The sequence below is a fragment of the Rhipicephalus sanguineus genome, chromosome 3 (genome assembly GCF_013339695.2).
Source record: "Rhipicephalus sanguineus isolate Rsan-2018 chromosome 3, BIME_Rsan_1.4, whole genome shotgun sequence".
Classification (NCBI taxonomy): Eukaryota; Metazoa; Arthropoda; class Arachnida; order Ixodida; family Ixodidae; genus Rhipicephalus; species Rhipicephalus sanguineus.
The window spans coordinates 44,836,129-44,860,506 of record NC_051178.1 but is presented as its reverse complement, the minus strand read 5'-3'; the positions used below and the strand labels follow the sequence as shown (position 1 = coordinate 44,860,506).

General features: G+C 48.5%; 2 protein-coding genes across 2 annotated transcripts in view; one reads left to right on the top strand and one right to left on the bottom strand.

Annotated features, from left to right (window-relative positions):
* The window catches only part of LOC119386593 (piggyBac transposable element-derived protein 3-like), a 318,613-nt gene that overhangs the window by 238,497 nt on the left and 55,738 nt on the right, over positions 1-24,378 (top strand). The gene's annotated exons all lie outside the window — the stretch shown is intronic.
* Positions 17,964-20,254, bottom strand: LOC119385432 (putative nuclease HARBI1). The gene is made up of 4 exons (XM_049413990.1): positions 20,006-20,254; positions 19,140-19,275; positions 18,249-18,688; positions 17,964-17,981 (listed from the first exon to the last, which is right to left on the bottom strand). The coding sequence occupies exons 1-4, from the start codon at positions 20,252-20,254 to the stop codon at positions 17,964-17,966; spliced, it is 843 nt and encodes a 280-aa protein (XP_049269947.1).

The following is a 24,378-nucleotide window of genomic DNA, read 5'->3' as shown; positions in this document are numbered from 1 at the left end:
GCACATAGCGAGCCCGCGCGATCTCCCGCGTACAGTGTTATGGGACTCATGCACTACAAGAAACACGAGTTTCAACTGAATATGTCAGACGATAACATTTAACTAACCTACGTGGCTACAGAAAGCCTCGCGAAGCTGATAGTATATGTGTACGCTCTGGGCTAGCATTGAAAGCTCGAGTTGACACGTGTTTTCACGAAAACTTCGCGTGTCGCAAGAACGAATCAGATTTCTCGTGTCACGGAGGGTCCGGTTTGTTCACTGATGCAGGGAACATGAAGAGTCGTAGTGTTCCTTTCTTTCCAACGCGTTAACACTGAGGCTAGCACAGCCGAACAAGGGAGCGACTGCGTAGTGCTGCCATTTTGTCGTCTACTAACCCTCCTCGAGAGCACGCTCCTGAATTCCGCTTGGCGGCGCGACAGTCTATGGGCATTGCGAATATAGCCGGCCACATCTTTAACTATCTCAGTTGTCGGGTCACTTAATCAAATTATCTGCGGCATCACGAAAATAGATTGTTGCCGTCGGCTGAGGGGCCTTTTTTGATAAGTATCTGGCGCTTCATTCTTGAGCTGTATCCGAATCTAGAAAAATGTGCGCAGAAATCCTATTTGTTATTCGCCGACCTTTTGTTGTTAAAAATTTTCCACGCTTTCTGTGTTTTCGTACCATGGCATAGACTTAAAATACACTGTAAATGATTCGGCTGTATTAAAGGGTCAATCCTCATGTTGGCAACAATGCAGGTATTGATGAAGTTGGTACCATACAGGTGTAAAAAGGAGCGAAAGAAACCTAATTTTATTACTGCTTGCAATTTCTAGTGGTGTTTGTAATGGTATTTACGGTACGGTCCACTGTTAAAGAGAACACTCAAATGTGCACCTTTCATATTGCCACGCCCACTTCTTGTCTTGTTTTGATGTATTCAGGTTTGACCGGCAGGAACGGTTATCAACGCTCGACGCTGTCCGCGAAGTAATGTTCTAGAAGCGTCGCGATCGTAGTAGATCAGTTTGTTAAGATTGCGCCCCGCACGCGAATGTTCCAGCTTTGTCTACAGATTACGCCGCCACCAGCGATATTGCTGGAAAGTTCGATAGCGCCTGTATAAAAGCAGACACGCGTGACCGCTTGTCAGTTGATCGACGGACGACGCCCTGTTCGCCGCTATCATTGTACAGCGTGTATTGCTGTAGTTATAGTTCTCATTTTCCGGCCACAAGTTCGGCCAAATAAACAGTTTCATCCCGCAAACGCCGACTGCTGTCTTCGTCGACGTCACGACCACGTGACATCTGGTGGAGGTGCTGCTTTTTCCATGATCCGGACGCCCCTGCGAAGCGCTGACCCAAGCCCAAGCCGCGAGGAGGACGACAGCAAAGAAAACCCGGATCGTCGAACAAGCCGCAGGCAGAAGGGACTGCAGCCAGAGCACGGGCTCCTTCCCGAAAAAACCAGGCAGCCCCAGGTCCCAACACCCACCGTAGCGACGATGACCGACCCCGTGCAGCCTGCGCCGTTCCTACTCCGGCAGCCCAAGGAGCCGCCAACCTTCCGCGGGTCGTCATTCGAAGACCCGGACACCTGGCTCGAGACTTTCGAAAGGGTCTCAACATTCAACAACTGGGACTCCGAGGACAAGCTGCGACACGTTTACTTTTACCTTGAAGACGCAGCAAGGACCTGGTTCGAGAATCGGGAGTCCACTCTTCGAACTTGGGACGCCTTTCGAAGCGCTTTCCTGCAGACGTTTGCAAGCGGCGTCAGAAAAGAAAGGGCCGCAGCCTTGCTAGAGACGCGGGTTCAACTTCCAAATGAAAGTGTTGCCATCTTTGGAGAGGAAATGACCAGACTGTTCCGCCACGCCGACCCAGCCATGCCTGAGGACAAGAAAGTCAGGTTGCTTATGCGAGGGGTTAAGCAAGAGCTCTTCGCTGGGCTGATGCGGAACCCGCCCTCGACCGTCCAAGAATTCATCTCAGAGGCGACGACGATAGAGAAGACGCTGGAAATGCGCAACCGCCAGTATAATCGCCGTTCGATTCAAGAAAGCCCAGCTGTTCATGTCGGCTCCGACGACCTGCGTGAAACGATCCGAGCGATCGTGCGCGAAGAACTGCGCAAACTTTTACCCTTACCACAGCCTGAAGTTGCCTCGATCGCTGACATCGTCCGAGAGGAAATACAGCAGTCTCTGGGCACCTCCGAGTCAGCGCAGCCACAGCTGCAAGCAGTGAGCTATGCCGCTGCAGCCCGACGCAACGCCCCCCCTCCTCGCCCACTTCAAGACGCCGCGCCACCCCAGCAGTTCCGCCGCCGCCACCGACGTCATACCGCCCGCCAGCCGGCCAGCTATACACGCCGAGGAAGACCGACGTTTGGCGCGCCCCCGACCACCGCCCACTCTGCTACCATTGCGGGGAAGCTGGCCACACTTACCGCCGCTGCCAGTACCGACAGATGGGACTGCGTGGGTTCGCCATCGACGCGCCGCGTCCACAACGAGGGGAAAGACCACGCGACATCGCCGACTACCTCGCGGGAACGCAATGGACGCCCCGACAACCTTCCCGTTCGCCGTCGCCAGGCCGCTACGTCTCCCCCCAACGCCGACCATACACTGGCCCAACGCGAGGCCGGTCACCTAGCCCGTATCCGGAAAACTAAGGGCAGCAACCGATGGAGGTGCGGTTGCTGAACGACGAAACTTTGAAGATCCTCCGCCGTCGACGACGACGCCGCGACGAAGTTCCGAGCCCCCGCCGCACGCCGAACGACGTCCTGAAGACGAAACTTTGCGACCCGTGGAAGCAGACCTGACGACGCAACGCGGAAGCAGCGGTGCAAACCGACGTAGCCGTGACCCGACGCCGCGACGTACACGCAACGCAAGACGGCGGACTAGCGACCTCGACGTACTATTCGACGGACACAACGTTACCGCTCTCGTCGACACTGGGGCCGACTATTCCGTCGTCAGTGGGTCATTCGCCGCGAAGTTGAAGAAAGTTAGGACTGCTTGGGAAGGTCCTGAAATCCGCACCGCTAGAGGTCATTTGATAACACCGGCTGGAGTCTGCACAGCAAGAGTCAGCATCAGTGACCGAACCTATCCTGCGAGCTTTCTTATCCTGCAGCACTGTTCCAGGGACGTGATACTTGGGATGGACTTCCTAAGTGAACACGGTGCCCTAATAGACCTCAGATCTGAGTCAATAACACTAACCTCAGAAAAAGCGCTGCCGCCACACACGACGCCAGGAAAGCCCGTATTGAATGTGATAGAAGAGCACGTCACCATTCCGCCTCTCTCCAGCATCATCATTTCCGTCGGCACCGAAGAACACGCAGACCTTGAAGGTGTCATCGAGGGCGATCAGCACCTACTTCTCAACCGTCAGATTTGCGTCGCAAGAGGCATAGCCGAGCTGCGTGATGGCAAAGCAAAGGTAGTGCTGACAAATTTCAGCCATGAATATAGGCACCTCAACATTGGTACGACGGTCGCCTACATCCACGAATTCGTGGAATCCAGCAATGCTCTCGCCCTCTTCGATGCTACCGAACCTGCTTCGACGAATAGACGAAACCAACCAGATTTCGACGTTAACCCGAGCCTCCCGAAGCACGAGCAAGACCAACTAAAAACCCTGCTCCTACAATTCAAGGACTGCTTCTCGTCGTCGTCACGAATTCGACAGACCCCAGTCGCGAAACATCGCATCATAACAGAAGAAAGTGCCCGACCAATACGTCAGAGCCCGTACCGAGTTTCGACGCGAGAACGCGAGGCCGTCAAGAAACGGGTCGACGAAATGCTACGCGACGACATCATCCAGCCGTCCAAGAGTCCATGGGCGTCACCTGTGGTGTTAGTGAGGAAGAAGGATGGAACCCTACGTTTTTGCGTCGACTATCGTCGCCTGAACAAGGTCACGAAGAAGGACGTGTACCCTCTCCCACGAATAGACGACGCCCTAGATCGACTCCACAACGCCAAGTACTTTTCGTCGATGGACCTCAAGACCGGCTACTGGCAAATCGAAGTCGACGAGAGAGACCGAGAAAAGACTGCCTTCATAACACCAGACGGCCTGTTCGAGTTCAAGGTCATGCCCTTTGGTCTTTGCTCGGCGCCCGCGACTTTCCAACGCGTTATGGATACAGTACTGGCCGGCTTGAAGTGGCAGACGTGCCTTGTGTACTTGGACGACGTCGTTGTGTTTTCCTCAAACTTCGACGAACACCTTCGACGCCTTGAAGCTGTACTTCCAGCGATCAAGACCTCCGGACTCACCCTGAAGCCTGAAAAGTGCCGCTTCGCGTACGAGGAGCTCTTGTTTTTGGGTCACGTGATCAGCAAGAATGGCGTTCGCCCGGACCCGCGGAAAACAGCTGCCATCGCTGCCTTCCCGCCACCCACCGATAAGAAGGCCGTACGCCGTTTTCTCGGCTTGTGCGCCTACTACAGACGCTTCATCAAGGAATTTTCACGAATAGCCCAGCCACTAACGCACCTGACGAAGACCGACGTGCCATTCAAGTGGGAAACGGCGCAAATCGAGGCATTTCAAGAACTTAAACGACGCCTTCAGATGCCTCCAATACTAGCACATTTCGACGAAGACGCCGATACGGAAATCCACACCGACGCAAGCAGCCTAGGACTCGGCGCCGTCGTCGTGCAGAAGACTGACGGGCTGGAGAGGGTCATCAGTTATGCTAGCCGGTCGCTATCAAAGGCAGAAATCAACTATTCGACAACGGAAAAGGAGTGCCTGGCCATCATCTGGGCTACATCGAAGTTTCGCCCCTACCTCTACGGCCGGCCCTTCAAAGTTGTGAGCGACCACCACGCCTTGTGTTGGCTAGCTAGCTTGAAGGACCCTTCCGGTCGCCTCGCACGGTGGAGCCTACGACTGCAAGAATTCGACATTCACGTCGTTTACAAGTCCGGAAGAAAACACTCTGACGCCGACTGCCTGTCTCGTGCCCCCGTGGACCCGCCGCCGCAAGACGACCAGGATGATGACTACTTCTTGGGAACCATAAGTGCCGACGATTTCGCTGAACAACAGCGATCCGACCCGGAACTCAGAGGCCTTATGGAATACCTCGAGGGCAAGAACGCCGTCGTTCCGAAAGTGTTCAAGCGAGCACTGGCGTCATTTTTCTTACGCCACGGCGTTCTCCAAAAGAACTCGCCACATCGAGCCAAATACCTTCTCGTGGTGCCTCCAGAATTGCGGCCAGAAGTCCTCGAGGCCCTGCACGACGACCCGACAGCAGCACACCTCGGTGTTTCCCGAACGCTGGCAAGAGTACAGGAAAAGTACTACTGGCCGCGCCTTGCCGCCGACGTCACTCGCTACGTAAGGACATGCCGAGACTGTCAGCGACGCAAGACACCGCCAACAAGACCAGCGGGCTTTCTTCAGCCGATCGAGCCACCTCGGCGACCGTTCCAGCAGATCGGGATGGACCTCCTGGGGCCGTTCCCAACGTCGACTAGCGGTAATAAGTGGATCGTCGTAGCTACCGACTACCTGACCCGCTACGCCGAAACAAGGGCCCTACCTAGAGGCAGTGCTGCCGAGGTAGCGAAGTTCTTTGTTGAAGACATCGTTCTGCGTCATGGCGCCCCAGAGGTCCTCATCACTGACAGAGGTACGGCGTTTACAGCGGAGCTAACTCAGGCGATCTTGAGGTACAGCCAGACAAGCCACCGCCGGACCACTGCCTACCACCCTCAAACCAATGGCCTCACCGAGCGGCTAAATAAGACCATCGCCGACATGCTGGCCATGTACGTTGACGTCGAGCACAAGACGTGGGATGCCATCCTTCCTTACGTGACCTTCGCATACAACACCGCTGTGCAAGAAACGACGCAGATGACGCCGTACAAGTTGGTCTACGGACGGAGCCCGGCAACGACGCTCGACGCCATATTACCAAACGTGACCGACGAGGAAAACATCGACGTGACCACCTACTTACAACGTGCCGAAGAAGCTCGACAGCTCGCCCGCCTGCGCATCAAGTCCCAGCAGTACACCGACAGCCGTCGCTACAATCTTCGACGACGCTTCGTGGAATACCAGCCCGGCGACCGTGTTTGGGTCTGGACGCCGATACGCCGACGTGGGCTTAGCGAAAAACTCCTTCGGCGATATTTCGGGCCATACAAGGTTCTTCGACGCCTCGGCGCTCTTGACTACTAGGTCATCCCGGACGGCATTACGAACTCTCAGCGACGCCGCGCACGACCTGAAGTCGTCCATGTCGTGCGCCTTAAGCCGTTTTTTGCGCGTTAGCGAACCTGGGGACTCTACTTTTCCTTTGTTATTTATTTATGTATGCACTTGTTTTTTTCTCTCTTCTTTTTTCTTTCACAAACATCGGGACGATGCTTTTTTCAGAGGGGGGCAATGCCACGCCCACTTCTTGTCTTGTTTTGATGTATTCAGGTTTGACCGGCAGGAACGGTTATCAACGCTCGACGCTGTCCGCGAAGTAATGTTCTAGAAGCGTCGCGATCGTAGTAGATCAGTTTGTTAAGATTGCGCCCCGCACGCGAATGTTCCAGCTTTGTCTAGAGATTACGCCGCCACCAGCGATATTGCTGGAAAGTTCGATAGCGCCTGTATAAAAGCAGACACGCGTGACCGCTTGTCAGTTGATCGACGGACGACGCCCTGTTCGCCGCTATCATTGTACAGCGTGTATTGCTGTAGTTATAGTTCTCATTTTCCGGCCACAAGTTCGGCCAAATAAACAGTTTCATCCCGCAAACGCCGACTGCTGTCTTCGTCGACGTCACGACCACGTGACAATATTGCTGGCCGCCTAACTGTGAGTGAATGTGGAAACATAGTTCTTGCACGGTACTAGTCCGTCCACAAGAGTCGGAACTGTGAACACTAGTAGTGTTAGGCAAAGTATAGGCCACTATGTTTTTTGCAAGAAAGATAATCCGAACATGCCTTGGATGCAAGTGTTCCCTTTAACAGTGGACCCGTCTGTACTGTGGCAAAATAGCTAACTGTAGAATGCTCATCTTGGGTATGCAATTTGCAATACTATTGTAGCAGCAGTGAAGGCTGTCTACAAATGCCGCCTATACTCGTGTAATGGCCGCACCCACGTTATAGCCGCACGCAGAAGTTTGTTGAAAAATCCCCCCAAGAAGTGTATCGTAAGGTCACCCGTGTATTAGCCACATGGTTAATTTTCGAGGTTAGAAGTATTGTACTACGTTGTGTGATGCGAAAATTCGGAAACATTTTTTTTTCTCGGGAGCAAAACAAGGCAGCCGTGCCGATATTTCGGCACCTCCACGTAGCAAAAGCACAGCCTTCGAGATTTAGCCACTGCCGTCCACCAAACAACACTGACTGGACGTCTGAAGAAGGCATCCCTTGTGGACGTGTGCCACGGGATTTCGAAGCATGGGGTGGTATTCCTTCAAGACGATGGAGTTAAGTTCCGGGAATATTGAAAAAATTTGATGGAATGGCGGATGACCTCATTTGGGACACAGGAGAGTTTGATGATGGGACAAGTAACTAGGAAGAGAATAAGAAAGTCGAGGAATAACATTCTTGCAACTGCGTGAGAGTGACAGCGGTTCTTTCAGAACGAGTGAGTACTGCAGTTAAATAAAAGCAAGTGGAATTACTTATGGAAAAAAAGTTGCATCGTTTTTTTTGTGTAACGGCCGCACCCGCAATTTTCTCCCCAAATCTCGAAAAAAAAGCCTCCGTCCATTACACGCGTATGTACAGATAATTATATTGAACGCTTTACCCCGCCACGGTGGTCTAGTGGTTATGACGCTCGACTGCTGACCCGAAGGTCGCGGGATCGAATCCCGGCCGCGGCGGCTGCATTTTCGATGGAGGCGAAAATGTTTGAGGCCCGTGTACTTAGATTTAGGTGCACGTTAAAGAACCCCAGGTGGTCGAAATTTCCGGAGCCCTCCACTACGGCGTCTCTCATAATCATAGTGTGGTTTTGGGACGTTAAACCCCAGATATTATTATTATTATATTGAACGCTTTGCATAGAGGGCAAATATTGTAGCGTATGATGCCTTTTTTTTCTCACTGCAGCGAGTTACATTTCTTAGGTTTAAAGGGAATATTGCCATTGTAATAGAACACAGCATTCATTTTACTTTAATATTTGTATTCAGAGTAGAAGGCAACTCGACTATTTGTTATAAATAGATTGAACGAATTTATTCGTTCTTGCTCTCTTGGTGTTCCTTTATTGCAGCCTAGCTTAGAGCTCATTATCCCGAACAAGCATCCTTCACGAAGGCAGCGCTGTGGTAAAGCGCTGGCTCACTGGTGCCCAAGATCGTGAAGGCGGCCGAAACCAAAGGCGCCAGTCGCGTCAAGCAGGAGTGGCAAACACACTCTTGGAGGAATAAGTGAAGGAATACCTTGTTCACAACCGTTGTGTTTTCACAGCCGAGTGAAGCTGTGTGTTTGTAAATATGTATATTTTAAATGCGAAGCATTTCTTAGCGAACCTCTGGCAATTTGAGCGTTTCTATCTACGTATCTATCTATCTATCTTTCTATCTATCTATCTATCTATCTATCTATCTATCTAGCCGTCTACGTCTGGGTGCTCTCATGATCGCCTCCTTAAGTTGGTGTAGACCAAAATTGGCATGAGAGGGTAAGAGGATTTGACGAATATGATTGCCGGGTCATGACATGAATAACTTTGAAATCCTGTCGCGTACGTCGTCAAACCCTTTCCACTAGACACGTGTGGCACATACCCGTTTACCACGGGCCGCGGTGTACGGGTATGCGCCACAGGTGATTGACAGTTTATATCTACCCAGGAACGGCGAGAACAGACGTTGGTAACTTAAATGCTAGAGCGTTAAGGAAAACCAACATCGGCAGCGTTGACTCAGCGAATGGAAATAATAAAAATTAGGATCCCAGCAGGAATCGAACCCAAGCATTCTGCGTGGCAATCAGGTATTCTACCACTGAGCCACGCCAGGTCTATAAACTGGCTTGGCAAAACAGCCTACGCAGGCGTACTATCGGTGCAACGTCAATTGTGGTTGTGGTGCTGGCTATCTAATTTTACAAGACAGCAATAAACACTACATGATACTCCTACGATGTGTACTCCTGCGATACAGGCGTCATATCAGATGAACGTCTGTAGTTCCAGTGTTGGCTCCTCTTTTATAGCAGTCTAATAAACATTACATTTGTATTCCTATGATTCAGGAAGCTATATTGGAGCATTGCTCGACCCGGCAGGAATACATTAACGAATGTTACATATGATGTCCACATCACAGCACCGTAAAGTGCACTTCGTCCACCAGAACGACGCAGTGTCCTCTTCATTTCTTACGAGGCTGGGCGATGGCCTCATGCTGACCGAGGATGATGCCAGATTAATTGACAGCCGCTTTGTAGACTAGGCTACGTAGGCCACATACGCCCAGGTAGTCTACGAATACGACAAACACCATCCACTGAAGTTGGTCTACGTAGCACTATCTAGGCCTACCAGCCTCGACGGCCTATACCTCACCAACACGAAGGGTGGCTTCAGGTTCGGACATGTCGCTGGCTCTGTCGACAGATAATTTGTCGACGAAATGACCGAGGCATCCACGAATTCCAACAGCTCTACTATACCACATACTTCACTACACATGGACCCCTCGTCACCACGATCACGACCGGATCCTATAAGAAGTCATGACCAGCTGTTGGTGCTCACTGATCATGGTGATGATGCCCTTGTTCAAGAACTGTCAAGAACTTGCACACATGCACACGGGTTCGTGAAACGTGCGTGCGTTTTCGGGACACGTATAAGCACTACATATCAGCTTACCGCTTTTGGTTTTGGTAATACCCACGTTGCCATTGACTGCGTCACCCAACCGTAAACAACTGGTTATATAACACATATGCGGCTCTTCAGCATATATATGTGTGCGTGTAAAATATATACAAATCTTTAGCGTCATTTTGCAAGGTGTCGCTCAGTAAAAGAAGTTACGCCACAGTCACCTACCCACCACATGCTTCGCATAACATCGACTCCCACGGTACGTGGGATCTGCCGAATTTTTTTTTTAATAAATGAGTAGCCCATTGCCAAATTGTCCATTGCCACCCTCCGAAATTTTCCCCATACCTGCAATACACCAGATATATTCAAATTTCAATATTTTTCATCTCACGTGCAAGTCAGTGTCCTACTGTTTAAAATTCAGAAAGTCTCATAGATTTGCTTCATTTCTTGAACAGTTTTTTTAGAGATGCATTAGTGCTAACAATTATACTGAAAGGTCCAGTTTCCTGTTTATGCTAGTGATACGTAGCAGTTGCACGAATTTAATTAATGATGACATCCCATTTACTGAAAGAAGGCCTTGTGTATGCCTTCTTGTAAGCACTGCAATTGAAGCTACATCTGGCCGCGGTTCACAGCCTTATTTCTCAGCCTTGGAGGCCACATATATCAGTAGACACAAAGGTCCAAACGAGTACACGCTGTACTGCATGCGCTGTAACGAACACACTATATAACATCACACGTGTGGTGCTACATATACGTAGAAAAAGTTTCTGATGACATATTAACTTAGGCCAGTTGGCATAGTGTAAGTGATAGGAAATCCTGCATGACACAAGTCAAGAAAGAGCATGACTTTTAACAGAGGCCCACACTTGCTAGATCAACCATATTTTAGTTTTGGAGCATCTTTAGAAAAGACACAAAGACCTGTGAACTTCTTGAACAAATTTTATGGATTTTGTTCAAGCTCGCAACTAATGCGTTCTTTTCTAATATTTACTGCAATGTATTGTCTCCATTGCCTGTTTTTGCTCTGCTGTTTTGCTATAAAGGTGACTGCAGAATACTGTCACCAAAGTGTGGTTCTCGAGTGTAATGTGGGCAAGGTAGGCGGAAACTAGTTAGATTATTTACTGCGATGAAAACAGCGCGAAAACGGGACGTAGGGTAATAATTAGGGGTGTGCGAATATCAAATTTTTCGAATACGAATCGAATGCGAATATCCACCTTCGATTATCGAATCGAATATCAAAGAAAAAATGCCTCCACAGTAACAATATTTTATTTAACATGTAGCTATTTGAAAAAAAAAAAAACATTAACAGCCTGACTGGCAACATAACATCTCCAGAAGACAATGTCCAGGCTAGCACAATGCACATCACAACACAAGCAAATATCACGGCACAATGAAAGTAATGACTAGATGTTATCATGAAGAAATATGAGTTGCTCCACATGATCAGGCAGCAGGCGCTCCCTTCTAACAGAGACAACACCCCTCCCCCCCTGCCACTGAAAAGGCACGCTCGCTTGGAACAGAAGTGGCTGGTATAGGGAGGTATATGGGACAAAGCTTTGCCAGACTGGGGTATCTGAAGGTGCCTACAGTCCGCCACCAGTCACATGGTCACTGTCTTTCTTCACAAGTGGTCCCGCATAGTGAACGAGTGGTAGTGCGGCAAGTTACGGCCGCATAATATTGAAAATGTACGGTTACATGATCGCCAACAGCGCTGCACGTCGGAGATGCACTAGCAATAAATCGTACGTACATTGGGGCGCTCGTCGCAGGCAGATATCGTGCCTCCGTGTACTTACGATGTTTGTCGCTCCTCTCGGCAACGTCTTTAGCTATACGAACGCAGCAGATATGTGGAAGACGAGTTATTCATAATAATCGAATCGCATATTCGATTTTTTCAATATTCGAAGTTATCGAATATTCGAAACTTTTCGAATAGACGATTTTCAAATCGAATACGAATATTTCGAATGTAATATTCGACGAATATTCGGAAGATTCGAATATTCGCACACCCCTAGTAATAATCAAACAACACAAGCACTGTCACTAGACTGCACTAGATTATTTGCACAAGATTATTTAATCCAGCTGCGCACCACCTGATGTCTACAAGGTCGGCATATGGCCTTGGGCCTATATTGGCAGCCAGAGGTTGGCAGGTGTGAGGCCATTAACCAATTCCACCCTCGGCCCTTCCTTGTTGGCCATGCTCGGGCCATGGACGGCCAGGTCGGCCATGCATGTTGGGCCAGCATAGAGCCGAGGTCGTTTTTTCGGCTCGGTAGTGGCACACCTCCGTACCGACGACAAGCGCCCATGATCATGATTTAACCCTTGCGGTAGCTGAAGTTCTTAACATATACGTGGACTCCGCATATGGTGAATCCCGTGCAAAGATGGCATCAACAGGTGCATAATAAACACTAAAGGGGCGATCGGAGATCTCTGTTCGTTCGCGTTCGTTCTGCGGTGCCTATGTCACAAAGGAGAGAGGAGGTCGCAGCTTTCCCGCCGAGAAACGCCGAGAGGAAGGGGACAGCCAATCGTGGAGCGGAGAGCTTCCCGGAAGTAGACGCGCATCCTGTGTCGTCCACAGGGACCGTATACTCCAAAACGAAGCGTTTCTCGCCTTTTAATAAATATTACTTTACAGAAAAATATTGTTTTTTCTTCTCAAGCTCAAACACTCTCTCAGACAGCAATAGGTTTGATTACTGGTATTTATTTGTGTTAGTTTTTTCTAACGTGAGCGCTAGGTGGTGTCGCGCACGCTAAAAACAAACAAAGAAATTTGCGTGTGGTGCATATTTTCAAAATGTCGTCGAGGCAGAAGGAGCGTGTCTGTCCTCGGGTGTCTGAGCGTCAACGGGAGCTCCTCCTGGCTTTCATGGAGGAGCACGCCCAGCTCGCAACGCCTTCGTACCCGCTGGACCCCTCGTTCACGATGGAGGACCGGGAGGAGCTCTGGTATCAGCTTATAGCGCTCCTAAACCAGGCAGGCCCTGCGCATATGTCTCTCGCGCAGTGGCAGGCGTTCTGCCGGAAGGAGCGCTATAACGCCGAGCAGGAGCTCATACGACTCCGGGAAGAACACAGGTGAGTGCGAGCACAATTGTATCTCGGTGGGTCATCCTACGCATCCCGTTTGTGCTTTACAGGGGCACCGGAGGCGGCCAGATGTCCGGCTACCGCGGCCGCATCTTGCAGCTGACTGGGACCTCGAGGGTCGACGGTGCGCGATGTCCTGTATTTCGGCGGTCGGAAGCGGTAAGCCCTGCCTTAGAATATCCCTGTTCTGTGCTGCGAACTAGTGTGCTCATTAGCTTCGTTCGAGTACGCGCGGTTTGTTTTACTTTTTCAAATAATTTCGACTGGATCACTGGGCTGCCGCTGAGGTTCAGATGTTAACACGTTGCGCCGTCGAGAACAGCGTGCGAGGCAGTCACATTTATGGCAATGACGACACAACAGCCGCGAACTATACTTCGAAGCTCATTGGAGAACCCTAAGTGTTCTAAACCATTTCTCATACCCCGTAGTCGACTGAGGGGCGTAGCAAGTGGATTAGCCTCCCTCCCCTCCTCTCCCCAAAGTTTGAGTGGCATAGCATGTCGCTGTTGAAACACCTGTCGAAAAAACGAAAAAAAAACTTGCTATGGTAATTCTAGCATATGTACACTTTCGCCACAATAATCCCCAGGAATTTTGTGTGGCTCTCGGTTGCTGCACTGTTGTTACTAGGGGCAAGATTGCGATGTAGCTTTTTTTAACGTATGCTTACAGTTGGTTCCCCCAGAGCAGAGCCTGCAGGCTCGTGCACTGTCTGGGGACTTCCGCCGCCCTCAGCCGTTGCCCGCACCGCCAAGGGTCTCAGTCGGGGACATGCCGGGCACCAGCGGCTTGTAGGTGAACTTTCACACCTTGCTCTTCATGTTGCTTGTTGTACTCAATGTGTCAATAAATAAACTTCTTACTATAACAGGCGTTCGTGAGCCCTGCTGCGGCTGCCGCTGGCTCGTCCGAAGAGGATGTGGCCCCAGCTCGTAAGTTTGACCGTTGTTTTTCTATTAACAGTGTCAGTAGTTTAATAAAATAACCCATTTTCATGTTACCATGTCAGAGCCTTGAAACACTTTTGCTGCAGGTCTGCTGTGAAGTAAAAAGGATTGATTATGTTTTCAGTACCCCAGCGCCAACGACGGCGGCGGCAGCAGACGACGACTGCCCGCAGTCTACTGCCTCGCGTGGCAGACCAGCAGCAGCAGACTAACACGGTTCGTAGATACCAACTTCATTAACAGCAGATGATTTTACATGCTCACAGGTGATGCTCATGCGTGCAGGTATATGTTAGTTAAAGCATAACATGTGGGCCATAAAGTTATGCACAAGAAAAATAAATGTGGAAAACAGTTGTAGGTGAGCTAACTGCCTGCATGACTGTCAGACGGAATAAGGTGTCCTGCATTACAGTTATCGTGAAACATAGTAAATTTGCGTTGGAAAAATGTGTAACGTCTCGTGATGGTTCCCTGTTGTGTCACATGCTTCTAAAGCATAATTGGAAATGCGCTATTGTTTAATATATGCTGTAAAAAGAACTCTGTATGCAAATACATTACATAGCCATCATGCACATTTTGCACCTGTGTCACACCTATTTGCTGCATTTTTTGCATATTGCAGCAACTGGAGTTTCGGAAGGAGATTGTGTCGGTAATCTCGTAAAGCCGGGCAAACGATTATGTAGCCCTGAAAGGGCTGTTTGGTTTCTTCTTGTGCAGAGGTGGTTGGAGGTGCGAGATGCGTTTGACGAGAGGAGCAAGAATGAATTCTAGCACCGTTTTGGTCTGTCCAAACGATGTACATTGGTTGTGCGATGAACTGGCACCGTTCATGGATGCCGTTGGGCCAGTGGATTTTCAACAGAGAGGAGACTGTTACGCACACTGAAACTCTTCACGAAGAGAAGCTTCCAGCGAAGAGTCCATAGCGAGAAATGCATGGATGATAATGGCAACACATTTCTTGGTTTCCAGCTCCTGGCACAGCTGCGCGATGTTGGCGATCGGCAGGCCGCGGCGCTGGAGCTGCTCGCCGACAACACCAGGCGGCAGGGCGAGGCACTGCAGCAGCTCGCCGACGAGGCCAGGCGTCATCGAGCAGCCGCTGAACGTCAGGCTCGGAGTCTTGATGACGTCGTGCGCGAGCTGCAGGGCGTCGGTGCCCTCGCCCGGGCCCTCACTGCGGCGCTTCAGTAGCAGCCACCGTCGCCATAATATACATTTGTATATAGTATTTGTTTTTTTGTTTGTTAACCATCACAAGCTGTGGTGTGTTTCTTTAGTGGTGTCCTGTGTTTTTTCTTTGTCTTGTGTATTCCGTTTTTCCCTACATATCACGAGATGTGATTTGTAGGTATGTTACACTGATGCCCTGTGATTTTTTTCTTCTCTTATGTATTCCTTTTTTTTCGCTTTCATATCACGGGCTGTGGTACGTTATTGGTTCGCTCCAGTGGCATCTTGCCATCTTTTTTTTTCGTTTTTCATTTTTTTATGTTCATATCAGGAGCTGTGGTATGTTGGTTTCTTTTACTGGCACCCTGCAATCTTTTTTTTCTTCACTTTCACATCACGAGCTGTGGTATAGTGCTTTGTTTCACTGGCACCCTGCAATTTTTTCCTGTGAATTTTCTTTTCCTGCATATCATAGGTACTGATGTGCTGTTTCGTTATACATAGCACGAAGCAGTTGCAATAGTAAATCGTGCCCTCCATTGTCGTTGTGTTTTTTGATCTCATCATGCGAGGTTATGCATTCAGCAGTTTTGTAGTACATGTACATAGCACAGTATGGTTGCATTTATGAAGCATGTTTTGCAATGTCATTTTTTAAATCTCATCATACAATAATACATTCAGAAAATTTTGTAGTATATGTGCATAGTGCAGTGTAGTGTAGTTATGTTTACAGTGTAGAACAGTGCACTGTGTGTTTTCTAGTAATTTTGACACATCCTAAAGCAAGGAAGAGTGCTTGTGGATAGTCCAGGTCGCACAACACTCTTGAAATGTAGCAACACCCAAACACTCATTATCTTGCTTAGAAGTGTTTAGACAACAGGAGTGGGTACCAACAGGATTAAATAATAATAGGAAGCGTATCAACAACCAACAACTTGCAGATCATATGGTTGTTCAGCAATGATGGTGATGAATTGCAAAAAAAATTGATTGTGGGCCTACAACAACAAATTATGGCTAAATATAATTATGCCGAAGACAAAGATTCATGTTCAATGGCCTGAAAAGAAGAAAGTTCACAAACACAAGAAAACTACAATCTATCTAGGTCACTTACAAGCAAGCCTACTTTAAGTTAGGAAATTTGCCAAATAATGATGGGCTGAAGCACATTCGGGCAGGCATTCTCAAATAACGATGGGCAACGTGCTGTTGTCCATAAAGCGAAAAGTGTAAAACTTCGCCAAGAAGTGAGGACCGAGCGCTGCATACCTGAACGGAAAATGTTCAGTGTGACATTTACAGGTGTGAAAACAGCACAATCAGTCATAGAAGAACGGAAGGCACCAGACAGTTAGTTAGTTAACACTAGTCGGATCAAATGAACCTGGGCCCGCTTCCCATGGTATCGGACATACAATTGGTAAATGTTTAAAGCAACGAAACGGCTACCACGAAATATGAAACATAAACAAAGGCGGCTACATTTACCATTTCAACTTATAAGTGATGATGTGGACTGAGCTCGTATAATATAGGATAAATTGGAGATCAGTAATAATTCATCATCCGGCAGTGGACATTTGACGACGAAGTGCTCTTGTGAACATTACGTGCAATACTTCAATATGTGCATTTATGTTTACGACACTCGAAACAACAAAAGCCAGGGCCATATATGTTCATTATGTGACAGTGCATGGTACATTATCGTGGTGTACTTTTTTCCTTTGTTTCATTTTCTTTCTGACAAACCAGTCAAAATCAACCATATCGAACTCGGGTAAATTGAATTATCGTTTATATCTAAATGTTTTTGTATAGAAAAATGTGTAGCTACATTAAAAAAAACAGCCAGAACATATGATACATCGAACAGGGCAGCACAAACCTCCCCAAGAGGTTGGCTCTCCATCGCCAGAATTTCGCTTTTCCTCATGGAAAGGGGGCCTTTCTAAATACATTAGAGAAAGCGATGTGATTACGACGGTTCCACACGCAGCGAGTAGAAATTATCGCTTGCCATCAAGTGCTTTCTGCCAAAATTTCTCGTCATGTGCCCACCTGGCGGATCACAGTTCGTTTCTTTGCTCCTTTTGTTAGCGTGATACGTGTCATAAAATGTAAAAGCTATGCTAATCTCTGCGAAGTTGGTGGTATTAATACAACCGAACATGGGGAAAAGAAGCCTTCATCTCCACCGTGTAGAGCATCCCAAGAAGCATGCTCAGTACGATTCTCGAAGACAAGGCAGACTAGAAGCTTTCGGAGCCGGATGAGTACGTACAGCTGTCATTGACGTGCACACGATATGTTCGCGTGTACAACTCACCCGTGCACATAACTGTGCGTCGCCAAATGCAAATTATGAAAAAACACAAAATGAAAAAATTCCCGTGCATTGCCATGACGGTGTCTTTCATACATTCTTGTAAAACAGTTGCAGAAGGCCTACGTATGCGCCTAAGAGGCAGTAAGATCTTCAACAGTTTTATGTCGAGTTGTTCGATATGTCAAAGTAATTGCAGTTTTTTAGCGAGTTCGATATATCTGGGCACAACTGTACCTTGTTTTCATGTACTGCAATGACTTTTGTGTTGCGAAGTGTGTATCTTGATGCGGAGTAATGGGCACGTTGTTATAACTTCATGTATATAATATAAAAGGAAGATACTTTTATATTTTCCTTTTCATTAAATATGAGGGGCATTCACTTACTTTGCTTTATGTGTGCATTGCTCGCAATACAAATAATGAAATTTTACTTCTGATACCACCCATGTCGTTCACTTCATGTTTACCACGATCCTTGTTGCACAAAAGCTAGCCCATGTTGCTGTCCTGTTGAAACAGCCTTTACAGGTTACCACTGTGGCTGTGAATGGCACCGTGTGCCATTCACAGCTGAGCTCTCATTTGTGCTTAGTGTGAACCACCATATGTTACAAGGGGGGTCATTCATTGCAAGCTGCATCCCGTTTCATTAAAAACGTTAGAAGTGTAGTAAAAAAATTGACCTTTTTTTAAACAAGCCAGTGACAAACACAATGAACAAAGAGAAGCACGCACCACGCAACGCTGCCAAGGTCGTTGCAGGCGGCGGCGTACCCTACGCAGGTGCTCGGCATGCGAGCCCCGTGGTCCTCTGAAGAGGTTAACCACGCTGTTGCGCTGCTGCTGGCCCCTCAGGTGAACCTGCTGTGGGGCTTGCACCCGTTGTGGTGGTAGCTCAGCTAGTGATGGGGGCACCTCAGCGTTGTCGCTGTCGTCATCGTCGTCCCCTTCGAGAGCAGGCTCACGTGCCGCTAGTGCAATATTGTGGAGAGCTGCGCAAGCAGCAATGATGGTGGCTGCTCGATCGGGGTTGTAGAGCAGGGCCCGGTAACGATGCAAGCAGCGGAACCTGCTTTTTAGGACCCCGATGCACCTCTCCACAACATTGCGCATGGCGGTGTGGGCCTTGTTCTGGTCGCTCTCAGGGGTGCCACTAGCTGGTCGACCGGGCACTGGTGTCAGAAGCCATGATTCTGATGTATAGCCAGAGTCTCCTGCACAAGAAGCATGGCAGCTGTAGTGATATTGTCACGTGGCTGTGATGTTGACAAAGGCAGCAGTCGGGATGTTCGACTAAACGTTTTCATTTTGGCGAACTTGTGCCCGAAAACTGAAAATACAACATGCAAGCCATTCGCACTCTGAGCTGATAGCGGCGTGAACAGTCCTCAGGTAATCTGACTATCAGTGGAACGCGTGGTCTTTTATAAAGCAGTCATCGAAACTTCCAGTGCTATCGCTGGTGCTCGCAGAAGCTCTCGAATGAACTTGACTATTCGCGTCGTGCGTGTGATCATAACATAATGAAGCTTTCTCGACATTGTGACACGGTCTGTGCCAAGCGTTGGCAAAAGTTTTTGTGGCTGAAACCTAAATACATCAAAATAAGGCAATGAGCATGCGTGGAATTATCGTCTTGAATTTGCAAACACTGCCAGCACTTACCAAGCAAGCATTCACCAGGCCGCAGTTCGGTTTGCAGGTCCCGACGGAGAGGGCTCCGCCGCCACACCCACGAGTCATGGCATGAGCCCGGGAAACATGGATTTGCATCCAGAATCCAGAGGTCGGCATCACATGTCTGCAGAATTCAATTCAGCCAAATTTGTACCCATAAAAGACTTCGGAAAAACTCATGTTCACGTAACTACATCTGTCTGCACTCTTACCGACTATTCAAACATAGCTATCAACGAGCCGTCGACAAGGTAGGACTTATACCATAAGCTTCAACACGTGGGCTTGGGCTCGTCAAGGCAGTGTCAAAAAAGTAGTCTGCATGCTTACTGATTGGGACAACCCAGCTTCCGGCCAGAGCAGGCTTTTAATCCAATTACTGTTGCATGTTTAAGCCAATGTATCACAAACTACATAGAGCATTAAAAGCTCCCATATGAAAAAGGGTAATGAAGCAATACGTATGTAATGCACAGGAGTTTATCCATGACAACCAGCACGACAATGAAGAATGAGGACGCAGCACAGGGCAGCGAATATACTACGGCACATTCTGGGAGGGCTACTCTCAACAAATCCACACCGAGAATCAAGGCTCAGTGTACACATAGCGATCGAGTAGCGGTGATTTTATGCAATGTGGAGGCCGCTGAACCACAGTTCCGCCCGCGTCGAATGCTTTCATTGCTTATCCTAACCGAGGTGCCCTGAAGCGAACCCACTCCCGTTCTGGATAGATCGAAAATAAATATCGCTCCCGCAACGTTCTGTCGCAACAGCCGCAGTAAAGCGGAAAATTTAAACAATACAAATGAAACAATTCGCTACGTATACAATGCATGAATAATACTCACGATCATGGTGTTCAATGCGTAGAACCCCTTCCGCGACATGTAGTTCGCCGTGTCCGCGGGGCTCAGGCCGTGGGGCTTTTGGATGGCGATGAGGGTGCCATCGACGCACCCGAGCACACCAGGAATCCGCCCGAGCCGAGCGAACGCCGCCTTTGCTCGCTCCTTCGCGTCCGTGGTCTCGGGAAAGGCCCGAGACCACGGGCAAGTGTGGCATATGGTATTCATATGCCACACTTTCTCCACATGCATGTCTCACAAATGTGTTCTTTCAGTAATAGTCGGATGCAACCTAAAAGGTCTGCAGAGGTCCAGCCAGGATTACTGAAGCGTGGTAGCCGGTTGTTTCTGTGACTAAACAAACCATCCTGCTCATGCATGCACTTGACAATGCTCTGTGAAAATGGGTTCACGAGCTGCCTGAACTACGACGTTACTGTAGAGGGAGTGCCCATTTGGACAGGCTTGTGTTCGTTCCCCTTTGAGGAGGAAGTGCGGCAGACTTTTAAAGGTTGTATCCGATTCCAGTATTTTTTCTTATTGCGTGCTACTGTAACCGAAGTACTTAACATTTCCTTTCCTTTTTTTGTAGTTCGGCTGTCTTTTCAGCCTGCAATATTACAACATATTCACTTGAATTTGTTGCTGCCACAGTTGTTCTGTCCAACCTACCTCGTCGTGCCCTTGCTGCACCTGCAGCACCACTAGCGCCTACTGCTTGCCCCGCCCCTCCTGCTGCTACTGGCGCAGTGCTTGGCGCAGTCTCCTCCTGTGGAGCAGCAGATGATTGTGAGAAGTCGCCGACCACCTCGTAGGGCTCCTCTGGTGCCGTGGTGACGACTTCCACGTTGTCGAACACAGCTGTCGACCCTAAATGAAATGGCAACAGTCCACGGTATTGTACTTGACACAGTTACTATCTCAGTATGTCACAAATGCTTCATGACACGCAAAGTCATGAGAGGTTGAAACGTTGTAGAGTCACGCTTTCCTTACGGAGCTGTGTTAAAGCAGTTTTAAAAAGGCGTTAAATATACACAATTGTGCGACCAATGGCGGTAATCCAAACATGTACAGGCAACAGGAGATGCTTGCTACACCTCTTTTCTTGCAAAGACATTGTGCACACTGATTCAAGAATGAATGATTGCTGTCTGCACATGGCACCTGTTGTGAATGAGCCACGGAAACGCTATATTAAATTATTTTTTTTAAAGATTGCAACGCTTCGTTAGGCAACACATTCTCGTTTTGTTTGTGAGCTATTAATAACTGTTAGCGGGGGAATCATGGTTTCCAGTAAGGTGTTTCATTTTCTAGTGAACAGTTGACATGAACATTACCTTTTCTTCTTTACTTCATGAACATCATAACTTTAAAAAGGTTCGATATGGCATGACATCTTGATTCTACTATTACGGAAATCCATTTCCCAATTTACCACCTGGTACTGCAACACGCCACTTGTCTAATTTACCATCGCATTTAAAATCGTCGCGCAATGCTCTTGAAAACTGTCTGCTATGTTTGTTGTGCCTCCTTGTTACTAAGCAGGGTTGCAAAGCACGTAAAGTGGGTAAAGTGAGAGCAAGCATGCCCCCTCGTGCACGCTACGACAATGCACCATCCATGGCCACATACCAAGGCAGGCCTGCGCACATACAGTGACATCTGTAGGCTTGCCTTAGTGTTAACGAATGCTGCAAGCCTTTGCAGTAACTTGAAAAAGCGTCTAAAAAGGTTTCACTTCAAACAAGAGCACCCGTTTTATAGGACTGCTTGCATTAATTTAACTGAGGTTTGTCGTGCCTTCACTACGTAGCAGACGACACCACAAAGCCATGGCCCTCAAGCGCCACTATGTTGCGGGAACTTGGTTGAATCCACAACGACAATTATTCATTCAATCACTAATTGACAAACTTACACAGGTTGGGGGGGGACCTGGTCGCCGAAACCCGTGCTGTCCTCCCCGCTCGCAGGTTCGGCATGTAGAGTTGCGGACGCCGAGTCACGCACCGCCGACGCGACTCAGCGCTTCGCTCTGTCAACGCCTGACGGCGCCTGCGACGATGAGGCGCTGGTGCTTGCCGCCTTTCTTGCAGCGCCACGGCGGATGCGGTATCCGTGGCTTCTCGCCACATCAAAAATTTGCTGGAGAAGTTGTTCCTTTTCCCCGTACTGCTCCTCGGTGCCCGACCTGCGCAAACTGCACGTTCAGCTCTGAACCGCATAAGCACTGCACCGTCGAGTACAGTGCTACATACTGTTTAAACTAATAGCACACTTACTTTCTCAAGTTGGCCCGGTCTTCTTGTGCAAGCTGAACGAGCAGCAGGTCGCAGCGCTCGCGTATCGCCCGCGCGCTGATTGGCCTGCCGAGGGCCAGAGACAAATTTTCCGCGACAGTGAGCCACAGAGTCGGATTGTGGTAGGCAGGGTGTCGGAACGGAACGAAAACCGAAAACGAAAAACGAAAAAAACGATATTTTGGACCGGAACGAAAACGTAACCGAAACTTTATCTATTATTTCGTTCCGGAGTGAAAACGAAATTTTTTCAATCGTTTTTCGGTTCACGAGAAAACTTCGCAATCCGGAGCAACTGAGCTCGCACAATGTGAGCATATCTTATGGTACGGTATTAGCGCGTACCTCTGGCAGGAATTCCAAAGCAAAGATATGTTGAAATTGTGCGAAAAACGAAAACAGTGGCAACCAGAGATGTTTATATTAATGCAAGTGGATTTTTGCGCGCCTGCCACGCAGGCCAGCGTAGAGAGGGCATTGTCGGCGCCGAAGTTTGTTACAGCGAAAGCTGTTATGAGATCACAACAGCTGATTTTGGCGCCATAATTGTCCACCGCCGCCGGTGTCCATGACCGCTAACGCGTGATATAAAAAATAAATGAGAAACATTTTCTAGGATCGGATGGCATTTCAACCAGCGCCCACTGCGTGGCAGTCGGGTCTTCCACAACAGTGCCACGCTACTGCTTCTATATGCTTGCGAGGAGCGCTTGACAAGCGTGAGTGCTGACGAGCAGTGCGGCCCAGTGTTCCGTATGCGATGCGAAGGCACAAATAGGTGCCCGAGCGGTGCACTGTTCGAACTAAGCAGCAGATCTAGAGGGTCTTATTCCTCATTAACCAAATCTTATTTTTCTCCATATTCCCAACCGCTCCAGACGCGTGCCAAAACTGCTTAGTTTTCTTGAATACTACTTTTGTCAGCATAAACATAGACTACGTCGTCATTTTACCATTAACACATTTAAGCATAAAGAATATTAAAACACCACCATTCGTTCAAACATGCTGACCATGCAAATACTATAGGTAGCGGGAGAACTGCCCCTATGGGAATTAGTAGGGTGGTTGTACTACACGAGATATGTAACCAAGCTACTATCCCTCGATCTCGGTAACCTGTTTTGCGTACTCTTGCAGTTCTTAATGCATCTGATGACATCAGCTTTATGGGGCGTTCATTCTTAACTCGATAAAACTATCAAGATGCCTTTCTTACGTGGAGGAATTACATTGACAGAGTCCGAATGCGCCAAGTTTTTTTCATTCCGAGGAATTGAAAGGAATGGAATTGCGGCAAGTTCTAATTTCCCGCAATGGAATTGAAATGGAATGGAGGCGCCCATTCCGCCACACTGCTTCCCACCCACTGCAAAGTGCTCAGCCATAATTCTTTATCATCATCAGTCACAGCGCAAAGTGCACATAATGCCTTACATATGTGTAGCGTGTACAACGAGAGTCCGAAGAATGACGAAAAATGGCATAGTGGGAACTTCTCTACTTCAGAAGAATTGGGATGATTTATGGTGTAGTGGGTACCTTGCATGTGTACTTGTATTATTGCCCCAAGAGACTCTCCAGCGGGCTCTACAAAGTCCGCTCTTCCAGCTTTCGTTGTCACTGTGCTGCGTGTGTCGCGCAGGCCTGGCGATCTCTTTATCAGAACAGCGGTCTCGCACATCAGAGAGTACACTCAATGACGTGCTGCGTCTGAGATCGTACTCACTCCCTTGACACAAAGCACTGAGCCCACTGCAAAATTCGTATTTGTCTTTTGAGAAAATAAATACTATGACTTTGAAATTAATACTGGTTTGTGCTAGTTGGTAGAAATCGTGGTACAGTTACTTCCGCTCCTCTGAAGAACGTATTTTACCCTTGTCCCACTTTCCTAAGAGCAGGGCAAGTAACTACATCACAAATCCAATGTTCGTAATGATTACCTTAACTTCAAATTTTTCCATAAAAAATACCGTTACGAACCGTTACGGAACATTTTGTTTTCGTTCCGGAACAGAAACGGAACGGAACTTTTTGCGGTGGAACGAAACTAAAACCGAAACG

Coding starts and splice junctions, on each gene's coding strand:
- LOC119385432 (XM_049413990.1), bottom strand. CDS start 20,254: ATGCATGTGGAGAAAGTGTGGCATATGAATACCATATGCCACACTTGC. Junction 19,276..20,005: donor ACGCATTGAACACCATGATC/GTGAGTATTATT, acceptor TGAATTCTGCAG/ACATGTGATGCCGACCTCTG. Junction 18,689..19,139: donor GCCTGGTGAATGCTTGCTTG/GTAAGTGCTGGC, acceptor CTTCTTGTGCAG/GAGACTCTGGCTATACATCA.